Consider the following 13,435-nt stretch of genomic DNA (forward strand, 5'->3'; position numbering starts at 1 on the left):
ATATTTGGTGTGAGTTGGGGCGTTTAGTTGTGGTAAAGTAAGGGACTTTAGAATTCATTTTGTCCTCACAACTGCTGTGTGTGGACATCTTTTATTTGTTTTAAGTTTAATAACTAAGTAAAACAAAATAGGTCTGCTTTTAAGTAAAGCAGATGGATTTGCATTGATCAATCATCTCAGCTGCCAGCATAAATCAACATGTCTGAGGATGCCATGCAAAGCAGAGTTGAAGCTTTTAAAAAAAAGTTTTATAAAACTGCACATATACCTTATTGTGCCATTGGTGCTGGATGGGATCCCTCTGGTAACCTAAAGGGACAAAAAAACACATAGGAATAGCTTATGTTGCTACATTGTTCTACATTTTTAGCAAAAAATACCAACAACAGTAAACTTCAAATCTTCATGACAGAAACATGCCAAACTATTTACAGCCTTTCAGACAAATTGCCAACAATAGTTTTAGAAATCAAATGGAATCTGTTCCTCTTTTCTTCCTGCCTTCAGAAACATGACTTCAACATTTTTGATTAGTTGCAGGGAAGCCAGAGTGAAACAAGTGACACAGATGAACACAGGTGGAATCAAAGTAATTAAACAAGATGAGAACATTCACAAGGAAAAGAAGAGAAAGGCATACCTTGGTTTCGAAATTATAGCTCAAATTCTCATAGAGACGTTTAGAAACAGTAAAGCTTGTAAAAGATTATTCTGTGTGAAGGACACATCTTTTTTTTTCACAACTCATATTAGAAGTGACTGGTTGAAAATTAGTGAAACGTGTGTGATCATTACAGTGTGACACATTGACCCACTGTGCTGAAACCAATTAAATATTTCAGTTTTTTTTTGGTTCTGGGTTATGTTGAATCTTGTGTTATATGATTATTTGTGACTACATGTTGATTAGTTTTTTTTTATATATATATGTGTGTGTATTGTATATTGTGTATTTTCTTTGTGGTTGGGATTATGTTTCTTAAAAATCAATGAATTTCCTCTCTTCCTATAGATGACCCAGCAGAAGCAGACCTGTGGTTGCTGAACAGCTGCACTGTGAAGAACCCTGCAGAGGACCACTTCAGAAACTCAATCAAGTAATGAAAAGACACACTTTGCCATCTTTTTGGTATTTTATGCAGTCGTTAGAATAGTTTTGGTTTTATAGAATTCAGATTCAAATATAAGAAACAAACATCGCTGATTAAAATAATTAAAACATGTTTTGGCAGAAGAATCGAGCAAGACTACTTTGATTGGCTGCTGGAATTAGAACTAAAGGAAATACAGAAACATTTTCTTTCTACTGAGAAACTACGAGATCATGTTCACAACCAGATCTAAATAGTTTCCATGTATGAAAATGTAAAATTCAGTCAGAATTTATTGCAATTTCAAATCTGAGATTAATAACATCAAATAAAGATGTAAAATAGGAGATGGTTAGAATAATATGAATAATAATACAAAATTCATTTGGTCTCGGCCAACATATCCAGCATAGCCAAGGAAAAACACAAATCAATGTGGCTTTTTATCATTTATGCTGTTTCCATTCATGTTTTGTTTCACAAAATGCACTTTCTCTTGCATCAGTTTCCACCTACTCACTGTTCCACTGATCTCGCTCACTGTTGAAATACAGAGCGAGAGAGAGGCACGCACATTTGCATAAACACAGAGAAATTAAGCTAGAAACTGTTTTACATTTTGATTAATCTCTCTCCATCAGGGGCTCACACACACATACGCACACACCTGGCAGGCGTGTGCTTTTGTGGTAGGGAGAGAAAACAAGAGTTTGAGTAACAAGGTGATTCTCTATGTAAAATCATGATTATTGTAGCTTCAAGCTTCAGTGAATAAACTATGAATATATTGACTGTTTATATATGTACTATTCATAATTTAAAACCCTCCAACTCATGTATGATAAAGAAGAGCTTAATTAATTGGCACTAATGGTTTTAGTCACTTTCAAGCATTTATTTGCTCTTTTCTTCTCCTATGATAATACATTGAAAATTTGGGTTTGTGGCTGTTGGTAACGCTAAACAAGATTTTGTTACCTTGGGTTTTTAGGATTTTGTATTTTTTGACATTTTATGGGCATGGTTGAATTTATCAACTGTGAGAAACGTTTGTAGGAAGAAGACATTACTTGGGCTGTTTTAAGCGCTGTCAAAGCAGAGGAGGAAACCTTTAGTTCCACAGTCTTAGCTCTGCAAAGAGTTTTGTTTGTTTTGCAGCAGGACAGTTGTCTGACATGTCTGAATGGACAAATTATAGGCTTTTTAATTGGCCGTCTTTATAGACGATTTGCATTGTGGCTAAATGCAAAAAGAAGCAATCTACCATCTGTCATACTTTATATTCTGGATGTTTGAATCATCCGAATGGAGTAAGTTATCATAAGGCAATATCAGAGTTTAAAGGGTGAACAAATTCACTTGGCCATCTCGATCAGTGCAATCATCCTGTCTTTCTGCTTCAGCCACTTTCTCTCTCACTCTTTCTGTCATGCCAATTTTCATGCAAAGACTTTTTCAATTGAAATGCACCAAATAATAACACACTTCAGGACTTAGGAAATGTCTTCCTTGTTGATGCCAGAGTTTTTCTTTGACTGGAAATCACCCAGCTGTAATGCTAATGCAATTAATGCTCTATTCACAGGGTGGCATACACACGAGGCAAGCGCCCGTGCGCACAACCCCCCCCCCCCCCACACACACACAGCGTATAAAAAGTTTTTTCTGCTTTTCAACACTTGCTGCTTGCATGATGGAAACACATAAATGAGGGGGTATGGGATCAGACAGATTGCATATGCCCACTGAATTTTCTTTGTAATATTTTTCTTGAGAGACGGAGGCAGGCACACAAGCTGCCCTCGCACTCAGTCGTACTCGAGCCATTAGGCCTTCACCTCCTGGTACCACAAGCACGCACACACACACACACCCCCCCCCCCCCCATGATTTCAGAGGACATTACATCATCCACTTACCTTGCTTTCCTTCAGACTTACTCTAACCTTAACCAAAGTTACTACTTGCCAAATCCTAACCCTCAACCTAAACCCAATCTTAACCTAACCTTAAAACATGTCTTCATAATGTGAACGTGTCAGCGGATTTAGGTCCAAACAACATGAGTGATACCTGCAACACACACACAGATAAATAGTTAAAATAGATTAATACATACACATTTTTTTTTATAAAGATATTATTATTTTTGTCTTGGTTTTAGTTTCTGTTGGTTCAGAACTGAACCTGCAGGTGCTGCCAGAGTTCTTGCGCCTCCATTTGCTGAGCACCTGTTCTACTCTGTGGTGGATGAATATGTTTGACATGCACCAATTTTACATGGTATCTGTAAAATGTCTTTTATTGTGTTTCTGTCTGCTATCAAGATGTTCTCTGTAGACAGGATAGAGGTGTGCTTGTGTGTTGATACAGGTTTCATGGTAATAATGTATTAACCCTAATACCCTAATCTGCTAATATGCTTCTGTGCAAGTCTCTCCTCTCTGACTCTAATTTTGACTATCTGAGGTAATTGGACGACATTACGCTGCTAAAATATCAAGCTGTGTGCTTGCTGTTCTGTACACACTAGTCTGTAATAAAGACATCATTAGTAATGCGGTTACGCTTTGTCACAGTTTAAAGTTAATGTTGAAGGAGACCTCCCGCTATGCTGGAGTTTCTTTTTAATAATATATCGCAGCAAGGAGGGAAAGGGAGGAAACACTTTTGTGATTTCCAGTTAAAGGAAAGATCCGTCTTGAGTGACAGTAAATATTAAATCTCCTCCTGTGGGGTTTGGGTTTATAGTGGTTTATTACTATTATTTTGTGTTTCAACACTGTCCACTGAAATTACAATTGTGTGTGTGATTAGAGGATGTTGTACTTTTTTTACCTCACATAATTAACTCGGGTCCTGTTTGTTAAAACCCCTTTGTAGGCCAGTTTGTCCTTCAGTCCCACATTACTTGTGTGTGTGTGTACATTAGTGTGTCAAACAAATAGTCACCCATGGCGGTGGCGTGTGGGACATTATGTACAAGCAACACACACAAATGCATGGTCACAGAAGCAACCGTGTCCTAGTAAATTAGTTGAGGGGTTTGAAATGTCGGCACAGGGGCTTTCAGCCGTCTTCTCTCATGGTTTCGAGAGACGCAGTGAAAAGGCAGTTTATTACTTCTGGAGAACTGGGGCTTAGTTGGCATCCATGCCAAGTGTGTGGGAAAAAAGAGTTTAATTTGTATGTGTGTGTGTGTGTGTATATGTGTGTGTGTGTGGGGGGTGGGGGGTGGGGGGTAATCAGGTGGATGGATGCCCAGGCAGCTTATGTGAAAGTATTTTGTGTGTGTGTTTGAGCATATGTGCCGATGTTGTTTATGGGAGAACTAAGCACATTTCAGTTTCGCTGAAAGTTAAATCTTTAGTGAGTATAGTTTTGATTCTCTTTTGAGGACATGTGGAAAGTCAAGTTCGTTTGTTTGTCTGTTGGATTCGGCTTTTTCAGGTAATGATGTACTAACCTCAAGAGCCGTCTGCTAATGTGTCTGTACAAGTTTCCATCTCTGAATCAATTTCCGACACAATGTAAACCAGCACGTGTTTTAAGATATTCTCTCAGAATAAATTAGTGGATAAAGGTGTTTCATGAAGTTTGTGATTCATCATGAATAATTTTATCAAATAAAGTAGAAGCTTGTCCTTAGCTTTGGTTTAGGGTTAACGGTAGAATAAGGGGTTTTGGCTGTGGTAGAGCGGGTGGTCCACTATTCGGAATGTTCGAACCCCTGCTTCTGATGTCCCCATGACAACGTGGCCCTGGGCAGGATGCTGAACTCCAAATGGCTGCACTAAAAATAAAGGTGTACTGTATAAAGGGGAAGTGTGTGAATGTGTGACTCTTACTGTAAAGCGTTGGTCAGTAAGATGATACAAGTGCTCTATAAATACAGTCCATTTACCATTACACTCAGGCCACTTGGTTTAGTGCTGTAAAGCCTAACCTATAAAATAGATAATCCTTTATTAGTCCCACATTCGGGAAATTTGCAGTTATACAGCAGAAAGGTTAGAAAGACAATAATAAGTAACAAGCAATTCTTAGTTACATACAACTTATGTAATGATAGAAACTCGTCTCATTTTACATTATGTCTCATTTTACATTCTATTCTGTTCTTTTTAGTTGTACCAAAACAAGCTCTTTCCAGCATTATTTCTTGTCATTTGGATGCTGCTGTGTTTTCTTCCACATAACACAGATGCAGGCAGGAAATTTGAACGAAGGAAACACAAACAAACATGGAGGAGAGTGAACATGACACAGAACAGGGTAATTGTGAACAGATGGACTCTGTGCAACCAAGACAAAATGAGGAGCTACTTCTGTTGCATGGACGTGGTTTGGGTTTTAAAAGTTTGACTCAAAACACTTCTAACATCTATGTAAGAGTCCTATCATGCATGTTGATATCTGGATAGTTAACTACTTCTATCAGGATATGAGATAATGGTGCCATCACAAAGCCCAATACACAGGGGTGAGTTGACACATGTAGGAGATGGGATTCCTTCCAGCTTTCTTTTTAGAGTGATGGCGTTCACTGCGCTGATGTTCACTCGGTCAGCAAGACTTCTGCATGCAGGAGCTATGTAATTGGCCTAAACTGCTAATAGTATAGCTTCTGAATGCTAAAAAGTCAATTAGTATGTATATTTGGGTGCGTATATGTGTGCGTGTGTTCAAATGCTGAAATCTATAACGTAATTCTGTGTCAGGGACCTCTCAAATCAATGAACGCGGAATGCATTACAGAAACAGTTGCTCAACAGCATGTAATTAAACTGCTCTATGTTTTCAAGTGTGTGTGTGTGTGCGTGTTTGGATGTGTGTGAGAGTGTGTGTGTGTGTGTGTGTTGAATTTCCACACTTGGCTGTCTCTACTAATTTGTATGATCAAGGGAATGTATGCTTAGCGAATTAAAAGCCAACTCTGAGTTCTGTACTTCTATTTTCAAAATACACCAATTCCCACATTATATTTACATTCATTTCAATACTGTTTTAATATTCATGAACCAAGCATAAGAAAGAAAAATCATTAATGTTAATTGAATAGGGACGCACAACACAGAATGAACCGTTGGAAGAGGGCCAAAGTGTTGTGTGCTGTTCTTATACTGAGTATTTATAACAGATGTGTAGGCTGGGTGGTGAATATGTATTATGCCCGCTGGCTATAGGACAGTCTATTGTCGATTAAGAGTTGTCTTGGCAGAAGTTTCTTTCTAAATTTAAGGCCACTGATTGTAGATCGCATGTTGCCAAAAGTGAAGTGGAAGTGTAGTGTGAAAAGTTTGCTGCATTTCATGCAGGTCATAGCTCACGAATCATATCACCAGATAAAACTAAAGTAGAAAATATCTTTTGTGATCATATCTGAAGAGTACAGCTTCTTTGTTGCGGTAAATTGCTGCTTTTATATCCATAAAATGTTGCTTTTCATTTTTATTCTATTGTGCACGAAAGATCACTAAAACATTTTTTATTTTCATTGCCTTTTAAATGTCATGGATATATTATATATTTTTTGTAAAGACTTCATTTTAGTTTTAGAAAGGTTGGTTCTCTAATGCACTGTCTTCTGTTAAGGAATTCTTGCTGACAGCCATCATATTATTACTAAAGCTGGAGGTCATCACATGCCTACTTGGTTTCAGTTTGAAATATTTTTTGCCGTGGGAAATGATCCGGGGGTTCTGCACTACGTGAGCTAGCGTACGCCCATGCAGCAAGATTTGGGTCTAACTCAGACCTTTGGTGCATGTGAACCCCTTTGTCTGTTTCTGTTTAACACTTTAACTATCCTGTCGATACGGGTGAATTCCCCCAAAATATCTTTAAAAACATATTTTATTAACAGTAGGACCAATCTTAACATCTTTAGTTCAACTTGATAAAATGTAAACATAGAAACCCACATGTTCTTATGGCATATCATACATTTATACTGGAGTTACAGGTGGTGAAAAGCGTTGCAGCCTAACCCAGCATCTGCAGTGCAAGTGATTTTATGTCATTGATTTCCGGCCACATATTTACCAGAGGCAAAGGTCATGTTTGGCAAATAAAATCATTATAGGGGAAATCCACGCTGAAACAAAGTTTTTATATGTTATCCCACAGCCCTAATTTTTCACCCTGTGACAGAAAGCCCACCAGAGCTCCAAACCCGGAGTAAGAGAGAGATAGAGGGAGAGAGAGAGAGAGAAAGAGAGAGAGCTGAGGCTGCAATCTGTCAGATTATAAAACTTTCAAATGGCAAAACCTGAGCTGCTTCATTAATTATAGATTGGAGATTGGCCTCAGAAAACCATAAACACTGCTCATTTGTCTGGTTTCTTCTTGTAGGAATCAGTCAAAAGTCTGACTTCGCTGTGTGGTCTGAAGTGTTTCCTTTTTACACTACTTATAATGCGAGGAGCTACATGGCCCCACAACATGTAGTTTTAAATGAACTGTCACAGTGAAAGTGACTGACATTAAGGCCACAAGTGTTTCCTTTTCATCAGGACATGACAGCATGGTACAGTATAAACAATCTGAAATCTGCAGTGACCTTTTAGAGATGTTTACTAAAGGCAGTTTTTTAACACACACACACACACACACACACACACACACACACACACACACACACACACACACACACACACACACACACACACACACACACAGCTTGCTGCCTCGGGCTGGTTTCTTTACAATTTAGGGATTTGCATTTAATCCGTCAGTTCTGCGGGGCATTGGCCTACATTTTGGGGTCTATGCAGACACAACGATTATATTATATAGAGAGGGAAACGACACAGTGGCACACATTGAAAAGGGGGGGTTACAAATACATAGAGAGAGGGGTTCTAGAGGGTGTAGCTGAATTCAGGTGTGATGATATGTTGGCCTGAGTGAGCCCAGGGCTGTAGGAGAACCATGCCAGGGCCAGGGCTGCCTCATACATCTACAAAATTGCACTTAGGCCTGGGCAATAAAACAACATCCATGATTATTATGATATAATTTGCATCAATAGCAATATAACAAATGTCCAATAGATATTGATCTAAAGCTTATGCATTGTGCAAACACATCAAGACAGTACATAACATAAATAATGTTCCTCACATTTGTAAAATGTTTTGCTGTGTATCAAGTGTTTATGATCCTCTGCTCATAAAAAAGAGTTTAAAAGCACAACCTTCACTTAGCAGCAAAATGATCTCTTTTAACTTAAAGACATAATATTGTGACATTTATTGAGATAATTATCAATATCGACTGATATGAACGATTTTCATATATCTTTTGGCCTGGTAAGTAAGATGGAAGGCAAATGGTCTGTTATATGTTTTCAAATGGGTCATTCTTTCCTTTTTGTGCACTGTCATTTTGTTATTGATTTGATGTTTGTTTTTAATTTGTTATTACATTTTCCATTTTCATGGTGACAAACCAAACTGCAGTTCACAGTTGAGCAAGCTTACCAACATCAGTTCTGTTTCGATGAAACATGCACAGAAAGAAAGCAGACCTGATGAGTCAGGTTATTAGCAGCTCAAGTTTCTTCTGTTCCGTTGGCATTGCCCTGTCCTATTTTATTTTCTTCTTCTGATGTTAAGTCAAATGGTCTAAGGCACATGTGTCAAACTCAAGGCCCATGTGGCCCGCGAATGAATTATATGTGGCCCGCATGATAAAATCTATTTACTATTAGAGCTGGCCCGCCGGCAGTGTTTTGCAAGTTCTCAATACAAAATAAGTACTGAGAATTCCTGAGGGTCAGTGAACACGTCGGGATGGGGCACGTGACAGTTCTAGACCAATGACAGGCTCTCATTGGCTGACGAGTGGGCGGGTCAATGGTGAATGACAGATCCCACAATGCACTGCCCGTGTGTCGGCATGTCAATCACGGTCCCGCGAACGCGCGCCTCACAGTCTGTATTACATACCACTTGTGACAACTTTCAACTATCCCGCTCCACAAAAATGTCTAAACGAAAGGTGGCATTTGAAAACAGGAGCTTTCAAGACAGGTGGGAGGCAGAGTATATGTTCGCGGATGTAAAGGGTGGATCCGAGAAAAGATGAAGGAGGGAAAAAGTGAGGAAAAAGTAAGTTGACAGCTTATCACTGCATCATACACCAGGAGTCGTTGTGTGGCAAAGCCTTGAAAATGAACATGTGATCATAACATTAGCGGTTAACTTTATCAGAGCCAAAGGTTTAAATCACCGCCAGTTCAAGTCTTTTCTGGAGGAGTTAAGTCCAGAATATGGTGACTTGCCCTATCACACACAGGTGCGATGGCTGAACCAGGGAAAGGTGCTGGAAAGATTGTTCCAGTTGCGTGAGGAGATCTGTGAGTTTATTGAAAGCAAAGGGAAAGGCCCAACAATAAAACGTGTCTGTGTGACATCACGAGCCACCTGAATGCGCTCAACCTGCAGTTTCGGGGGGGGGGGGGCGTGTCGTCACTGACATGTACGCTACAGTGAGGGCTCTGAACACCAAGCTGCGCCTGTGGGAGACGCAGATGCTGCAGGGAAACTTGTTTTTCTCTTGCTACTACCGGACATTTGATTTTTCTTTGAAGTCAATTATTTTTGGCTGTTGTTTGCCTGTAGAAAATGTTTTCACTGGAAATACTGCAGATAAAGCCAGAAAGCAATTAAGGAAACTGATTTTATTACTTTTATATTTATTTATGTATTATTTATTATTTGTATTTCATTTATTTCATAATAAATGTTGTTTTATCGGCAATACTCTATAGGCCTTGTTAGTTCCAGGTTCAATATGTGCACTAAGGTTCTTTCAATAAGTTTTCAATAAACGTTGAAATTGTGGCCCTCGACTTGAAGCAATTTTTTGATTTCGGCCCTCTGCGTATTTGAGTTTGACACCCCTGGTCTAAGGTGACGCAGGATTCAGTATGAAGTGAGTGGTCACAACAAGTATTGTTTTCCGTTGTCACCAAATACAACCACGTCACATCTGTAATTTATTCACTTTTAAGATTCTCAGACTTGAGGCCCAGTTCAGTTCCATGTACAGAAGCAATTACAGAAGTTGTCTTGCTCATATGCTCATATATCACTGCCCAAGATGCAGATAGACATGACAGTGAAGGTAGCTTAACCCCGGTTAATTCCCCTGACGACAGTGCGGAAAGTTCTCCACCACTATGTTAGATCCTCCTTATCCACCTCCAGCTTTGATGTAATTAACATTAACATGAACCTGTAACAATACTTATATAAAAATCAGGTCAGCGTTGTGCATTCGAGACCAAACAGACTTATCCATTTAAAATCATTTAGCTGCTGTCAGGCTGGATTGGGCTTCCTTCGTATCTGCTTAAACCTTAAGACATTTAACCTCGACAACAAACAGTCAGACCCAATTCTGTGTGAGGAAATCTGAAAGTGAAGTAACGGTCTTACCTATTTTAAGCTTGTTTATCAGAACAGGTGATAGGCAAAGCAGGCATCAGAGGGGATGAATGTAATGTGATGAAAGGCTAATAATGTTAAAATCCCTGCTCCTAACAGACTTGGCGTTTATCAGCTTCTGTCGGATTTAAAAGACCAGATATAATGTCCTCTCATTTCTGCAGCAGGTCTTTTATACGGCTCCAGTAATGGAGTTTCAAGTCAGAGGTTATTATGCTATTATCTGCTCACCAGCGGGACAGAACATTAATATGGACAGTGTGTAGAGCAGCAGTCGAACAGAGGAATCTTTGCACTGTCTGAACAAGCCATTAAAGTAACTGTGGGGAGGCCACCGCAATTTCATTCTATAATGCTCTTCAGAATTAATTACCTCCGCCAAGAGTTATGTTATGTTTTCATCTGGATTTTTGTGTGTTTGTTAGTTAGCAGGATTACACGGAAACTCAACTGATTTCCATTCAATTTTGTGCGGGAGATGAGGAATGGTATGAGGAAGAATCCATTAAAATATCGGTGTAAGATGGGTGTTTTTCCACCTTTACATTGATTTCTCAAAATAAGTCACTGTTTTGTGACTTATTTTGGTATCATTAGAGTGACAGTCGCGCACCAGGAAGTAAAAAGTTCTGGAGAACTTCACTCTTAACGTGGCCCGAGAAAAACTACCTGCAGTATCTGTTGCGACGGACCTGCTCTCCATGGAAGCAGGACACGCGCATTTGAGGATGAGTTTAAAAGCGAAATGTTATCCTATTGCCTGACAAACGTCTTGTTTTAATCAAAATGATTTAGTCCGATGAAGACTGTAGTTTCGTTTGTTGATGTTTTTATCAATGTTATTTTCCCTGTCCTTTTTTGTTAACACGAAAAACGGATACTTGAATTTTAATTTATTTTTAGTACCAGCACTTGGCCTGTTGTTGGTTAACAGTAAAAAGGGAAACTTAAATTTAAATTAATATTTTTTATTAGCACTTTGCCTGTCCTTGGTTTTAAATGGACAAAAACTTGATTTTTCTTTGCTTTTGTGTCAACAGTACCTTATATGCAGCAAAGTTTATTAAAATACATTTTTGTTAATGAAGTATCAATCTTTATTGTCTTTATTTTCAGGCATCACATGCCTTGAACAACCTCAAGCTAAATTTAAAAGCTGCTTGCTAAATAATAGCAATTTAGAATTTGTGTCATTCATAATCCGATTAGTCAATTAATCGTTTCAATAATCGGTGACTAATCGACTATCAGAATAGTCGTTAGTTGCAGTCCTAGTGTGAAGTTTACTTACTGCCATTATAGTGAATATATGTCTAAGACATTCATGAGACAGACGTATGATTAAGTGAAATGTTGCATTTCGTCTCATCTGTTAAATTCAGGTCCTTTGCTCTTGTGATTGTAATTTGAAGAGCACAGCACCAGGATAAGAAACATCTCTAATATACTGTGCGTCTTCAACTAGAAACCATTTGCACACAAAACATAGAAAATCATAGAAATGCTTTCAGCTTATCTCATACACACTATTTTTAAATATGCCTTGAAGAACTGTAAACATGGGTAGCCTTCACAAGCAGTCAGATGGTGTCACTGATGGAGATGATTAATGGACCAACAGACCTCTGGACCAGAACAGCATCTGTAGTTGGGATTAATTCAGACAGGTTTTGTACTGTCTTGAGCCAATGTCTGAACATCACTGGGCTTCTTCAGTTCATATATTCATTGAATTATTCCATCCTATATGAGGAGCTACTTCACATTTATATGTGCATTTTGATGCTATATATACACACAATGTGTGGTGTGTGTGTGTGTATCTGTGTCGCTGACTTCTCCTCACAAACAACCTGTCACATCTGCTCTAGAAAGTGGGTTTGAATGCATGGCTCAGCACAGTATGGGGCTCTGGTATCCGTGTGTGTGTGCGTGCTTGTGTGCAGCCGATTGTATGTGGTCAAATGTATGCCTGCTCACAGTATGGGACAAAAGGCAGGAGCCATCAACCTGTTAAACCTTCATACTGGCTCCTGTTTCTGAATATCATCTCTGTTTAAATGCCACTGTTGTACAAAATATATAAATAAATATAAATTTTCCCTTCAAATGAAATCAACTGCGTATAGATAGATTAGAAAAAATGGAAATGTTTAATTGTATGTTTGTAATAATTGGTATTTCTCCAATTGTATATATATAGTGAAGTTATAGATGGAAAATGTCCGAAGCAGCTGACTTGGACACTTGCGTTCTCACACACAGCCCCTCTGGACATTTTCAGGAAAGTGTCCTGACACTAGTGCATGTTTTTAAGCAGCTTGGTTGGATTATTGATACTGATATATTTAACTGATTTATTGCTTGCCGCTTACATTAATTCAGAAAGTGGTAGACATTTAGAAAGCTAAACAAAAATACACTCTATGTTTATGTCTGTGATGTGTGGTTTTACTGCCTTTTTTGTCTGGAATACTGTCTGTTACACATTTAAAACTGATAAATCCACTGCAAAGCATCTTAAGCTCTCTTCCCATTTTGAGGAAAGCTTAAGCCTCCAGGAAAACAAACTGGCATTCTCCACTGTCCCTATTTTGTTGTGTTACTCCAGGGACGTCTGTGCATGAGTGGTCCCTGAAATAAATGGCTGCATAATCACAGCCTGTCACATTGTTGCTGGCCTCATAAGGTCCCCCTGCAACAGCAATCACAAGCAGTCCCTGCCTTTCATCGGTTCAGACAGCTGGGCTCTTAAGGCCCCCTACTGGGCTCCAGCCTTTTCGCTGATCCCCGATTGTGGATTTAAGCCATAAGAGGCAAGTTAATATAGGATTGAAGATAAAGGGGGGGACCTCTCACCCTGGTGTTTTGCAAGTAACTTGGTTTCTA

At 38.9% G+C, this 13,435-nt stretch overlaps 1 protein-coding gene across 1 annotated transcript in view; it reads left to right on the forward strand.

Annotated features, from left to right (window-relative positions):
• Positions 1 to 13,435, forward strand: part of cdkal1 (CDK5 regulatory subunit associated protein 1-like 1) — a 247,851-nt gene that overhangs the window by 32,395 nt on the left and 202,021 nt on the right. Inside the window, exon 4 of the mRNA XM_061080642.1 lies at positions 1,013 to 1,097. Coding sequence (XP_060936625.1) covers positions 1,013 to 1,097 — 85 coding nt within the window. The remainder of the gene's footprint in view (positions 1 to 1,012; positions 1,098 to 13,435) is intronic.

The sequence above is a fragment of the Limanda limanda genome, chromosome 11, assembly GCF_963576545.1.
Source record: "Limanda limanda chromosome 11, fLimLim1.1, whole genome shotgun sequence".
Classification (NCBI taxonomy): domain Eukaryota; kingdom Metazoa; phylum Chordata; class Actinopteri; order Pleuronectiformes; family Pleuronectidae; genus Limanda; species Limanda limanda.